General features: G+C 66.8%; 1 protein-coding gene across 2 annotated transcripts; it reads right to left on the bottom strand.

Moving 5' to 3' along the window:
- Positions 1-221: 221 nt before the first annotated feature.
- On the bottom strand, positions 222-12,002 carry MKNK2 (MAPK interacting serine/threonine kinase 2). Of its 2 annotated transcripts, none has more exons than XM_027085648.1 (14): positions 11,861-12,002; positions 11,584-11,718; positions 7,948-8,035; positions 7,749-7,850; positions 7,571-7,668; positions 5,410-5,489; positions 5,015-5,088; positions 4,664-4,768; positions 4,467-4,522; positions 4,282-4,377; positions 3,628-3,822; positions 2,685-2,849; positions 1,922-1,965; positions 222-1,573 (listed from the first exon to the last, which is right to left on the bottom strand). In XM_027085648.1, exons 2-14 carry the CDS (start codon positions 11,632-11,634, stop codon positions 1,342-1,344), a joined length of 1,386 nt encoding a protein of 461 aa, XP_026941449.1. In that variant the 5' UTR covers positions 11,635-11,718; positions 11,861-12,002; the 3' UTR covers positions 222-1,341. The 2 variants fall into 2 exon arrangements, with proteins under 2 accessions (XP_026941449.1, XP_026941447.1); XM_027085646.1 differs by having other exon boundaries at positions 222-1,579.
- Between the last annotated feature and the right edge of the window lie 208 nt (positions 12,003-12,210).

Here is a 12,210-nt window from a genome sequence, read left to right on the forward strand (position 1 = left end):
CCACCCCCGGAGTCTTTGGAAAGGCCAGTCCACAGATTGGCGGGCGGGCGGGACGGGGCGGTGGCCCCCCACCAGCCACCAAGGACGGCGACAATCTCCGAGACTCGGGGGACCGCAGAGACGGCACTCGAGCCCCCCACGCCTCGAGGCCCGCCCCCCCCCCACATTCAAGTATTCGTCAAGAACAGGGAAGGGAAGTCAGCTGATGTTCTGGAAAACTAACGAGACAGGACGAACAGCTAGGAGCCGGAGGGCGGTCTGGGCAGCTGCCCGCGCCCCCAACCCCGGCAGAAGCCCGTGTGCACGTGGAAAAGGAAGCCTGTGAATTGCATAGAGTCTCCCACCCGAGGACGAAGGGCGTCAGAGTCTCCCCAGCCCGGCGGGTCACGCGACGTCTGACTCAGGCGCGGGCGGAAGGGGCGCGGCAGCTGCGGCCTTTTCCTGAAGGTGGGCGGAACAGAGACGCCGCCCTGGGGGGGTCCCGCGAGACCCCGGGGACGGGGCTGAGAGAGCTTCCACGCCAGACCCGAGGGGCGGCCGGGCAGGACGTGGCCGTGGTCAGACTGAGCCCTGAGAAGGGGCACTCGGGTGCCCGGGTCGGGGGTCCGCGGGACCCCCACTTCGGCTGACGGGGGCCTGTCCGGCTCCTCGCGCTTCCTCTGGCGCCCCCATTCGCGGGTGGGCACTCCCCAGTGGAGAGGCCAGGGGAGGGGCCCCGGGCAGCCGCAGCTTAAGGTCAAGGTTCGAGGGAGCCCCGATTGTCAGTCGGCGGGGGCTCCAGCGGGCGGCGCCACCCCGCCTGCCCCCAGGCCCCGCCCTTTGACAGGGGAGACGTGAGAAGCCCCCGGCCCGCCCGGGTGTCTGAGGGGAGGGAAGGAGCTACCGTCTCGTCGAGGGAAGGTGGGTGGGGGTCGACCCGTCCCTGAAAACACTGTGAGGGCCGGGGAGGGGGGCGGCGAGGTCCCGCCGGCTCGGGGAGACGCCACGCCCTCCTCTCCTGAGTCACGCGGGCGGCGGGGAGCGGCCTTCACAGTACCCGGCGCATCCCGGGCCGGGGCGGCGGGAGGGCCCCACCCAGCCACAGGCCCTCCGCTCTCCTCCCCGAGCGCCTGCTCTGCGTTTAACACCATTGAAAGGGAAAAAAAACAAAACAAAAGGAGGGGAACAGGAAAAAAAACCCAACAGCAAAAACCTTATATAAAAAGACCCCCGAGCTGAGCTTAGCGCCTCGGAATCCAGCCGGGGGAGGGCAGCCCGCTGGTCACCCGCGAGCAATAGCTTAAAAAAATCTTTAGACTTGACGGGGTGAGGGGCGGCCTATGTACAAAGGGAAGGAGAGGATCACGCGTGGTCTCCCACCAGGACCACGGGGGCCGCGGACAGGCTGGCTCGCTGCCGCCGCTGGGCCAACTTGGACTGGGAGGGCGGGGACAGCTGCAAGCAGCGTGAGGTAGCTCGGATGACCACGGGCTGCTCCTGCCCCGCCTCCTCGGCCGCGTCCTCCTCGCGCTGGGCCAGCTGCCGGTTCATGGCAATGGCCTCGGCCGCGAACGACGTGAGGTCTTTGGCGCAGCTGTTCCTGGGGACAGGGTGGGGGGTCAGCAAGGGGGGGTAGGTAGCCGCCGGCCCGTCCCCCCTGCTTCCCTCGGGACCCCCGGGGTCTGTGCAGTGCCCTGGGGGAGGGGCTGCACGCCCCAGGAAGCCCCAGACTCCGCAGGGGGCGGGAGGGGCCGGCGGACTGGAATTCGCGGTAGGGTCACAAACTCATCACCCAGTACAAGGACACCCAAGCGCTTGGACGGCTTCCCCCGCCAAGACTGAAAGAGGATCGTGTAGTCTTCTTTAAACATCTTAACATTTAGCGCCCCCTCCTGGACCCGGGGCTCCCCGCTCGGAGCCTGAGATCCCACACGGGCCTCACCTCTGCAGGACCATGGGCGTGGGCAGGGTGTTCTCCGGGGCGCACTGCAAGGAGACAGGAGAGGTGAGGCTGGAGAGCAGAGCCCGCCCGCCTCGAGGCGCCCAGCTGGCTGCGACAGCACCGGGGGTTAAGGCGGTGCACCTGCCCGGGAACCGAGCCAGGCTGGGGGGAGGGGCGCGGCCCGAGCCGGGCGAGCGTGGTGGACGTTGCCAGACCGCGTGATGGGCGGGGCCTGCCTCTCACCAAAGCTGCCCCAGTTCCCAGCAGGGGTTGGGAGCCCGCTCCAACAGCCCATCTGCCTTGACAGTGGGGCCCCAGTCTTTGCTCCCCACAGTGCCAACTTGTATTTTTGTTAAGCCCCCTGCCCTGTTGGCCTAGGCATCTGCCCCGCCAGGACAGCAACTGGGCAGAAGAAACAGCAAGCTCTTCTCAGCTTGGTGGGGACAGAGCCTTGGACGGGGGGTGGCAGGCCCCCGCCTGCCACCTGGCTGACCTCAGCTTGACACTCTGTTCCAGGTGAGAAGAGGCCCCTGCGCCTCCAGGACACAGGGCCTGGTGACTCACTGAGAAGCAGCTCCTGCAGTCCCAACTCAACCTGGCCAGCAGGCAGTGGGGGCCTCCCTGCTGCGCCCTTGCCCGCTCTGGGGGGTCTCGATGCTGAGCCGCCTAGGGCTGTCGTACCCTTGTGCTCTGAGTCACCCCAGCCCAGTGGCAGAGGCTGGAGGCCAGCCGCCCCCCAGGCCTCCCTGGTGCTCCCACTCACCCCCTGCACCCAGGGGTGCTGCAGGACTTGGGCAGCACTCAGCCTCTGCTTGGCGTCACGGACGAGGAGCTTGGAGATGAGGTCTTTGGCAGCAAAGGAAATGTGGGCCCAGTCCTTCTCCGGAAACTCGTACTTGCCCTCCTGGATGCTCTCAAACAGCATGTTCTGGAGGGAACATGGAAGGTGGGGTGAGCTGCAGCCAGCAAGGGCTGAGGCCACGTCGCAGACGCCTGGCAGGCCTGGACCCAGAAGAGCACCGATGAGTGACAAGTTCTGTCAGGGTCCCCAGCCTCCACCAGCTGCATGTGACCTGGGCCCAGGCTTAGGGTCGGGGAAAGTGCCCTGAGCTCAGCTGGCAAGGCCAGGGGATCTGGCAGGCCAAGGAGGGCAGGGACCCACCCAACTGGCGGTGGCTGGGAGGCTGGGCCAGAGAGTGGACTCGGGGAGGCACTTGGTGGGCTCTGCTTAAGTGGGGCCCGATTTACTGAAGGGTGGCTCTGGACGGCCAGGCTCTGGGGGGATCAGGCCATGAAGCCTGAGCCTCACATGGTGGGTAGAAGGCTGGAACCTGGCCACCTCAAACCATAGGCCTCGCCCCACCTCAACTTCCTGACCCCTGACTGCTTTCTCCTGTTGGGCTGGGGAACCCAACAAGCCTCTAGAAACCCAGAAAGGTCAGGCCAGCAGTGGCCTGTGGATGTTGTCAGTGGTTGGAGGCCAGGCCCTTAGGGGTGCTCAGGGGGGTTCACAGGCCAGCTCCTCCAGGGTGGGGGGTAGCTGTGTGCATGGACCAAGCCTTGGGGTGCACTGGGCAGGCAGGGGTGAGAGTGCACGTGTGTGTGTGTGTGTGTGTGTGTGTGTGTGTGTGTGTGTGTGTGTGTATGCCGAGGCAGGCCAGACGCGGTGCTCGGGGGAGGGGTGCACGGCAGGACCCCACTGGCACCTGGCAGGCCGGGCAGGCCTCGCCGCGGTCCCAGCCGCAGTCGCTGCCGCAGTGGCCCACGAAGGGCGGGTAGCCGCTGAGCAGGATGTAAAGGATGACGCCCAGGCTCCAGAGATCGCAGCGCTTGTCATAGATGCTTGCCTCCTCGCTGAAGGCCTCCACCACCTCCGGGGCCATGTACTCGGCGGAGCCGCACTGCGGGCGGGAGCGGGGGCGTCAGGGCCCGCGGAGGGGGGATAGGGGGGCGCCCCGACAGGGACTTCACGGAGCCCAAAGCCAGACAGCCCTGACCGACCAATCACAGGTTGCTGAGGGAGCCAGCCCCGCCTTCGCCCTGCCGGCCAATCACAGGCTGCTGAGGGATTCGGCCACGCCCCCAACCCCCCCGCCCAATCAACAGGTGCCGGGAGCCCGCCCAGCCTCACCGCGCCCGACCACGGCCCCGCCCAGCCGCTCTGCCCGGCCAATCAGCGGCTGTTGCTAAGCGGAAGCCAGAGTTCCGAGGCCCGAGCCGCCAAGCAGGCTCCGCACCTCGAGGTTATGCAACTGTAGCCTGGCACCGGATTCGGGGGCCATTCCCGCCCTTTCCGCCCCTGCCAGCTACCCCTCCCCCCCGCACCCCACTCGGGGCGCCCTGACCCCGCAGGCCCTCACCGGGGTGAGCAGCTCCGGGGTGGAGATGGGGGAGCAGTCCCCGTTGAGTTTGATGCCACTGCCCAGATCAAAGTCACAGATCTTCACGGGGGACACCTGGGCAGGGTCAGAAGGGGCTGTGAGGGTGGCGTCCCGACCCTGGGGGCCCTGGCCCGCAGGAAAGGCCACCCCCCGGTGCCCCTCACCTGGTTGGGGTGCTCACAGAGGATGTTTTCCGGCTTTAGGTCCCTGTGGGCGATGCCTGCAGGAAGAACCAAGAACCACGAGGGCAGGTCAGGGGTCCATGGGTGGGTGGACACATCTTCCAGGAGTCCTGGCCAGGTGGGCTGGGCGCAAGGCTAGACACCCAGGGACCCCTGGGGCAGACAGAGTGGCCACTCACCTTTGTTGTGCAGGAAGTCCAGGGCGCTGGCCACATCCTGCACCACCACGCTGGCCTCCAGTTCGTTAAAGTGCCGCCGCTTGTGTATGTGGCTCAGGATGGAGCCTGGGCCAGGCCATGGAGCAGAACACACAGGGGTCACCTCCACTGCCCAACGGCCAGCACCCACCCCACCCTGGCAGGGAAGCCCCCACTCCGGCCTCCTCGGGTCCAGAGTCCTCCAACCTGAGCTGGCGTGTGGACCCCACAAGGCCCCTCTGATGTGCAGGCCCCCCTGAAAGGTTCTCCCTGGTGGCCCTAAACCCCCGGCCCATTAAGATCAGATGGAAAAGCCTGCCAGGCCCCACGTACCGCCCCGCATCTTCTCAAACACCAGGTAGAAACGGTCGTCTTCCTCAAAGAACTCAATCAGCTCTAGAACGTTCCTGGGGTGGGGGCAGGGAGGTGGGGGAGGAGTGAGGCTTCCTCAGGCCTGTGGGCAGCCACAGAACTGCCCAGCAGGGGCCCGCCTGCTCCACCCCACCTACCCACAGGAAGGCTGCGCCCGGGGCCACGGGCCTGCTTCCGCCTTGCCTGCCTCGGACTGTCAGCCTGCCTGCCACTGGGCCCACCCACAATGCCCAGCACAGGGCCTGGCACATTGTGGGTGCTCACTAAGTGCTTGCTGGGGGTGATGAGGCACTCGGGCCCATTCAGCCACTGAAAGATGGCTCGGGGCCCAGTGTTGTGAGGGTAGGTCACATTACCTGTGTCCCTGGCACTGATACAACATCTCCACCTCCCGGAAAACCCTACTCCGAATGTGGCCCGGCTGCTTCTCAATGATCTGAAATGTCAGCGGGGGGAGGACACACACACAGACACCAACTGGGTCAGCCAGACCCCCTACAGCCTGAGACCCGCCCCCCCTCCCCTGCCAGAAACTTCCCCTGTCAGAAACTTCTCCTGTGTCACGCGTGAAGCTCGTCAGAGCTTAGATTTTGAAGTTCTGGAAAGCGGAGCTATCCTATGGGGGCCCAAAATTTACTGAAAGTCAATACTGTGGTGTCAGAACAAACTGGGGGCAATGTGTTTCCCCAGAGGCATCGCAGGAGGGGCGAGCGGGACAGGAGCCGGTAGCTCTCCACCCCTGACTGCCACAAGCCTTGGGGTGTATTTGGGGCCTGGAGCCCCTGCAAGATACTCCTTCAGGGCAGCAGGTTCCTTAGCCTAGCGGCCTGCTCTCCCTGACCAGGAGACTGGGGGCCACTGTGCTGGCTCACACACCACCCAGGGGACTGGAGGGGCCTAGGGCGCCTGGCTGCCAGCCAAGACATCCCATTTGCCTGGGAACCAGTCTGGACAGATGCCCCAGCCCCGTAAGCCCAAGTCTGTTTCAGGCCAGGTCAGTGGGCACAGCTGCCCAGGACCCCAGAGCCTCAGGAAACCAGCCCACGCCTCTGCGCCCACCCCCCTCTGGCACCCAGGAGCTCTAAGGACAGGAGGGTTCTGGGCCCACCGCCTGGGGTGAGCCGCTTCGCTCCCAGAGAGGGGAGGTCAAAAAGCACGTGCCAAAAAAAAAAAAAGAAGTGCGTGCCAGCTCTTTCCCAGCAAAGCCAGGCCGCACACACCTCCTGGGAACCTCTTCCCAGGTTGGACCTAGGGCCCCCTCTCACTAGGTGGGTGGGCGGCCTGGGTCACCACTGTGCCCAGGGCTCCCGGCCCACCAGCAGCCTGGGGGAGGGGACGTGGTGTGCTCCACTGGCCAGGCTCCAGCAGCAGGCGGGCACGCACATCCACTGGTCACTGGGGCTCGGCCACCACCCTAAGCACTGTCCGACCTGTCTAGTGACAAATACACCTGCCCCACAGAGGGGCAGAACCACCAGATGCCAGGGCTTCTTGAGATAATGCCAGCAGCCGTGCCCTGGAGTTACCTGAACCTCATTCCATCCCTTGGGAATGTGGCTAGGGCCCCCCACTCCACGGAGGAGACAGCGGTCCCTCTTGAGAGGGGACGGCCTTCTGAGGGGTCACACACGGTACAACTAACCCAACCCTCTGAGCCTTGGTTTCCCTGTCCGTCAGAGTGACAGAAGCCAGGCTGCCCAGCAGGGGCCTTAGGAAGGAGGACACTGACCGTGCAGAATGTGCTTGATGCCTGCTAGGTGTGCAGTCCTATGGCACCATCACCCACCCAACCCGGTCGCTCCCAGGGGGTGGGGACCACAGCCACCCTGGTCACCACGCTTCCACCAGGGCCTGAGGCTTCCGGGCCAGCCCGCTTGCCACTGTGCACCTGGCCCTCCTTCCTGGGCAGCCAGCCTCCCGTTACCCCACCCAGCCCAGATGCAGGGTCACGAGGGAAGCCTGGAAGGCTTTTTGGAACGCAGGGTCTGACGCCCAGCCAGGCAACGCAGGCTGCGCAGGCGCACACTGGGTCAGAGGCGGCCCAGGGCTTGCAGGACGCTCTTGCAGGCCTTCCCTGGTCTCCCCTGATGCCCAGCTCCCCCAGGGCCCCGAATAGGGCATTGCCTTTCAATGTTTGTAACCAGTACAGGGAAGCATTCGTCATCCCTGGGGACAGGGGCCTGGCCCGAGTGACCCAGCAGGTGAGCATCAGCTCTGACTGAAGCCCCCAGTTCTCGGCGGTCCCTCTGGCACCAGGTCCTTGGCCACCTGTGCAGCGGGGCCACCCCTTGTCACTTCTCACCCAGACTTGGGGGCTCAGCCCAGGCTGACCTGGATTCCCAGGTGTGGCCTGAGTCACCAGCCTTGAGGCCATTTTTAGACACTGGTTTTCCCCGCCTGCCAGTCCGGAAGCTCAAATGCCAGCTCCCCTCCTTTTGCCACCCCTGGAGGGTGCCAGATCCCAGGCACGGCTGGGGAGGGGCGAGGGGGCCGCCCAGGTGCTGGGGCCTGTCTCACCTTGACGGCATACTCCTGGCTGGTGATGAGGTTGACGCAGGTCTGCACACGGGCATGGGCACCCTCCCCAAGCACGTCCTCCTGTAGCTGGTAGACGTCTGTGGAGCAGGGGGCCGGTGAGAGCCACCCTGGGCCGGCCCATCTCCCCGACGCCGCTGCCCCCGCCGGCCCCACTCACCTTCGAACCTGCCCGAAAAGCTGTCGGTGGCCCGGCATCTCTTCTTCTTCTTGCTCCTTTTCTTGGCATCGGGGATGTCGATGGGCTGGCTTGCAGGCATATCTGTGCAGGGGGAGCTGGAGGTGAGGCCCGCCTGGCTCAGGAGGTGGCCCAGCCCTCCACCACCGCCAGAGGCTCGCCCTCCCCTCCAGCCCCTCACCAGGGCGGGCCGGGCACTCCAGGACGAAGTCAGGCTCCCCGTGGTGGGCCTGGTCTAGGGAGAAGGCCAGTTCGAAAGGATTCTGCCCCTGCAGGAGAGGAGAGGACAGAGCTCAGGCCCCAGCCCTGCGGGGCAGCTGCACCCAGAGTGCCCCAGTCTCCACGTCCGCATGCTGCGGAGCAGAAAGCCTGGCTCTGCCTGACCACAAGGAAATGGACCTTTCACCCCCAGCCCAGGGCCCTCGGGGCCTCTGGGGAGGCGGTGTGGTATGGGAAGAGGCCAGACGCAGGCAGGGGAGGGGGTGCCGCCTCCCAGGCCAGGCCTGAGTTGCCGTGGGGCACCAGGCCACGTTTTGAGCCTCGGTTTGCTCACCTGCAGGATGGGGCCAGCACCACAGCATGGCTGACCGCCCGCGCCCCTGCCGCGCCCCCGGCCGCAGGGATCAAAGGCGCAGGGCAGCCAGTGGGAGGGAGTGAGTCAGCGGCTTCCCGGAGCGGGGCTCCCAGCCAGGCGGCCCTGCCTGCTTTCCCATGGCTTCCTGGTCTCAGTCTCCCCTCTGTGTAATGGGGCACCACTGCCCTCCTTGCCTCTCACTGTCCGCTCATCCCCACTGCACCTCCCGGCCCGAGACGATTCCCGCCACCACACCTCTGCTCCTGATGCGCCCACAATGCGCCCCGTCCCCCAGCTCTGCGCCTCTCTCCTGGTCCGACCCCCTCGCTCATCTGCTTCCAGCTCCGCACCGCTGGGACCCGGCTCCGGGGTATCACGGGAAAGGCACCTGCGGTCTCCCGCGTGAGCACCGGGCCGCTCCCTCGCCCGGCCACAGCCGCACTGTCCCATGTACCCTCAGACACACCAGGATGGAGCCCCTCACAGGCCGTGGTGTCCAGCTAAGGAAACAGCCCTTGAGCAGGAAGGGGCCTGCTCAAGGTCACCTGACAGCCCCCGGGACTGGGGCGGGGTGCGTGGGATCCTAACAAGGGAACGAAGGCAGCTGGGGTTCCTCCAGTTTCTGCGGATCCAGCGTGAGGACTGGCAGCCCCCGGCAATGCACAAGGCTGAGGCTTTAAGGCTGAGGCTCTGAGGCCCCACCGTGTTTCTCTAGGAGTTTACTCTCATTTAGCTCCCCGAATCCTGGGGGTCCAGGTGGCCAGGGCTTCAGGTGGGCGTGGGGGCCCTGTACAAACAGCAGTGGCTCCAGCTCTGATGCTGGAGGACCTGGGTCAAGTCACTGCCTCTCTCTGGGCCTTGGGACAAGGGGAAGCAGGTCTCCAGCAGGAGGGCCATCTGGCAGAGAAGGAACTCTGGGAGAGCCCCAGGGAGATACCCAGGGGCCTAACAGCAGAAGGGGCCAGGCCAGATTCCTGCAGACGGGAGGCCCGGAAGCCAGTCCGGCAGCACAGGGGCAGGCAGAGGTCACAGGGAGCGGCTGAAAAACAGGCGTGGGCCCTCCCGGCCTCGCCACCCACCCGCCCTGCAGATAGTTGCTAGGAGGCCCAGCGGGCGGGGGAGGGGAGGAAGGCGGCGCTCCAGCCTGTCGGCGCAGGATCGTCCACCAGCACCTGCCTCTGCCGGCCCAGGGGTCCGGCACCCCCGGGGAGCCAGGCACACGGCTGTGCCAGTACCGGCAGTCAGCGCTCTGAGAAGGCTCAGTCCAGGGGCGTCTGGAGGCGCCAGGTGACGCCCTCCTCCCAGAAGGAGGGGCCCCAGGGTGGCAACGTGGGGGTGATCAGGAGGGAGGGTGGACGTGAGGCTCGGGGCCAGCGGCGGCCCTCACCAGCTACTTCACCTCGGCCTAGTGACCTCAGCTCCGAGCCTGACCAGCACCCAGGGGTGACTCGAAAGGACCACGTAAGGGCATGAGGACCTCAGGGGGCCTGTCACCGACCCCACACCCCTGTGCCAGCCTCCAATGCAAAGAGCTGGACCCTGGAGAGAAGGGGCGGCTAAGCCACCAAGGTGAAGGGACACTAGCCATGCCAGCTCCTGTGTCCCTGTCACCACGTGCGGGGGGTGCTAAGACAAATGCCCACGCTGTCCAAGGCTCCACTCTCCCATGTGGAAATGGGGAAAAATACATCAGAGACACCTGGCAGACGCTGCTGCCAGGCTGAGGGGAGGGAGGTGGCTGCGGCCCGAGGAAGCTTGGGGTGCAGCGGGAGGAGACACGTAGCGAGGCCGGCCTCTGGCCACCAGGAGGGCCACCTCAGAGCCAGCACTCCCGGCCCAGTGTCCCTCCAACTCCCTCAGGACTCCCACATTCCCACCTCAGCGCTGGGCTCTCGCACGGCCTGCAGAGGCCAACCCATAGTACCAGGCAGTGTTGCCAGGCCAGGCCCAGGGCTGGCTGTGGGCCTCCAGTCAGCAGGCCTTGGCAGGACGTGGCTGGAACCATCCAGAAAGTTCGACTTTGCTTTGGCCACTGTGCCGGCCCCACGCGCTGACCCCATCTCGGCTCCCACCCAGCCCCCAGAGGGGACAGACCACCACCAGTGACGTCTCAAGTCCACCCTGCTCCCGCCCTGCCCTGAACACTTGGACGTGCCAAGGCTGTGGCTGCCCTGGGGGGAGAAGCCAGAATGACAGGCGTGTGGGCAGGGGTGGGGCGCTGGCCCAGGACGCTGGCTGGATGGGCCTGGGAATTTTAACCCAAACAGTCTCAGCTCGCTCCTCCCACCCTGGTGTGCAGTTCGCCTGTAGGCGCGCGCGTACTCACACACTCACACATGCACATACACCCAGGTCTTGCCTTCTCTAGAGGGCAACAGGTTCTTGCCCAAGAAGGCCCAGGGAAGCCATTACATAACGCGGCCAGCGGGGTGGGGTGGCCGCTGACATCACTGTGTCCCCTGGGCCAGGCCCTGTGGGGTCCCTGCCTAGCACCTGCCTGCCCCCCCCCCCAGGCTCGCTCATCTGAGACTAGAACTGCGGCGGCCCCATGCCACAGCCGTGGGGCCCGCCGCAGAAACTTCCTGCTCCGACAGGAAATAGCCTTGGGCCTGGGGTGTCTGGGAGGTGCTGGGCTGGAAGGGCATCCAGTCCACTGCCCCATTCTGCAGACCACCCAGGAGTGTGTAGGGGAGGCCTGCAGCCCTGCCTGGGGTTCCAGAAGGAAGGGCCCCGCAGACCCCCGCAGGCCCCATGACGCTGGGGACCGGACTGTGGCCTGCTGACAGTCCCCAGCAGTGCACACTCGGCTGGGCTCTGCTGGGGACACACAGCCAGGGGCCCCCACGGGCAGGACGCCCCTCAGCCCTGCCCGGGGTTCCTGGAGGAAAGACCCCAGAGGCCCCAGGGCGCTAAGGACTGTGGCCTACTGAACTCCCCCCTGCTCACCATACCAGCACATGCCTGGCTCGGGTCGGCAGGGGACACATATGTAGGGGTCCCCAACCCGGTTTGGGGCTTCTAGAAGAAAGACCCGACAGGTCCCAGGGTGCTTGAGATTGGACTGTGGCCTGCTGACACCGCCCCCCCCCCCCGACAATGCACACCAGGCTGGGGCAGCTCCAGGCGAAGGGTGGGGAGCTGGCACGAGCCCCAGTGGGTATCCTGGGGGGCGGGCTCCGCGTCCCGCCACCGGCCACTCGTGTGGTCCAGCCCGGGGCGGCCCCAAGACGACCCGGCCCTCACCTTGAAGGAACGGTGGAAGCCCTGAAGTTCGGCTGTTTTCTTCTGCACCATCTTCTGTCCGGGCCCCGCCAGCGGGGGAGGGGACGCGGGGCCCGGGGGGCGGCCCGTGGGCGGGGGGCGGCCGGTGAGGGGACCCTGTGGGCGGGAGCAGACAAAGGAGGGCGTTGAGTGGCCGCGGCCGGCGCGCCGGGAGCCCGGGCCAGGGCGGCGAGGCTCCGTGGGGCCCGCTCTCCGCGTCAGGGTCGGGGTCGGGCCGGGGTCGCTGGGCCACACTCACCGGGGTCGGGCTCGGGCCGGGGCCGCAGTGCCGCCGCCCGAGACGCGCAGCCCGGAGCCCGCTGCGCGGACCGCGCGGGGAACAGCGCCGCCGCCGCCGCCGCCGCCGCCGCCACCGCGGACTCCTCCGCTAAGGCCGCCACCGCCGAGAGGAGCCGGGCGGGCCGCGTCGCCGCCACTTTTATAGGCCAGGCTCGCCACCGCCCCCCCACCCCCCCGCCCCCGCCCCCGCCCCGACGCAGACCCCGCCCCTCATGGCTCCGCCCATGCACGCACGGCGGGGGCGGGACTGGAAGGCCTCTCTGGCGGCGGGGCGTGTCTGCGCGCCTGCGCCGTGTGGTGCGCGGGGTT

Source organism: Aethalodelphis obliquidens, unplaced genomic scaffold, assembly GCF_003676395.1.
Source record: "Aethalodelphis obliquidens isolate GAN/ISIS:26980383/991018 unplaced genomic scaffold, ASM367639v1 scaffold53, whole genome shotgun sequence".
NCBI classification, from domain to species: Eukaryota; Metazoa; Chordata; class Mammalia; order Artiodactyla; family Delphinidae; genus Aethalodelphis; species Aethalodelphis obliquidens.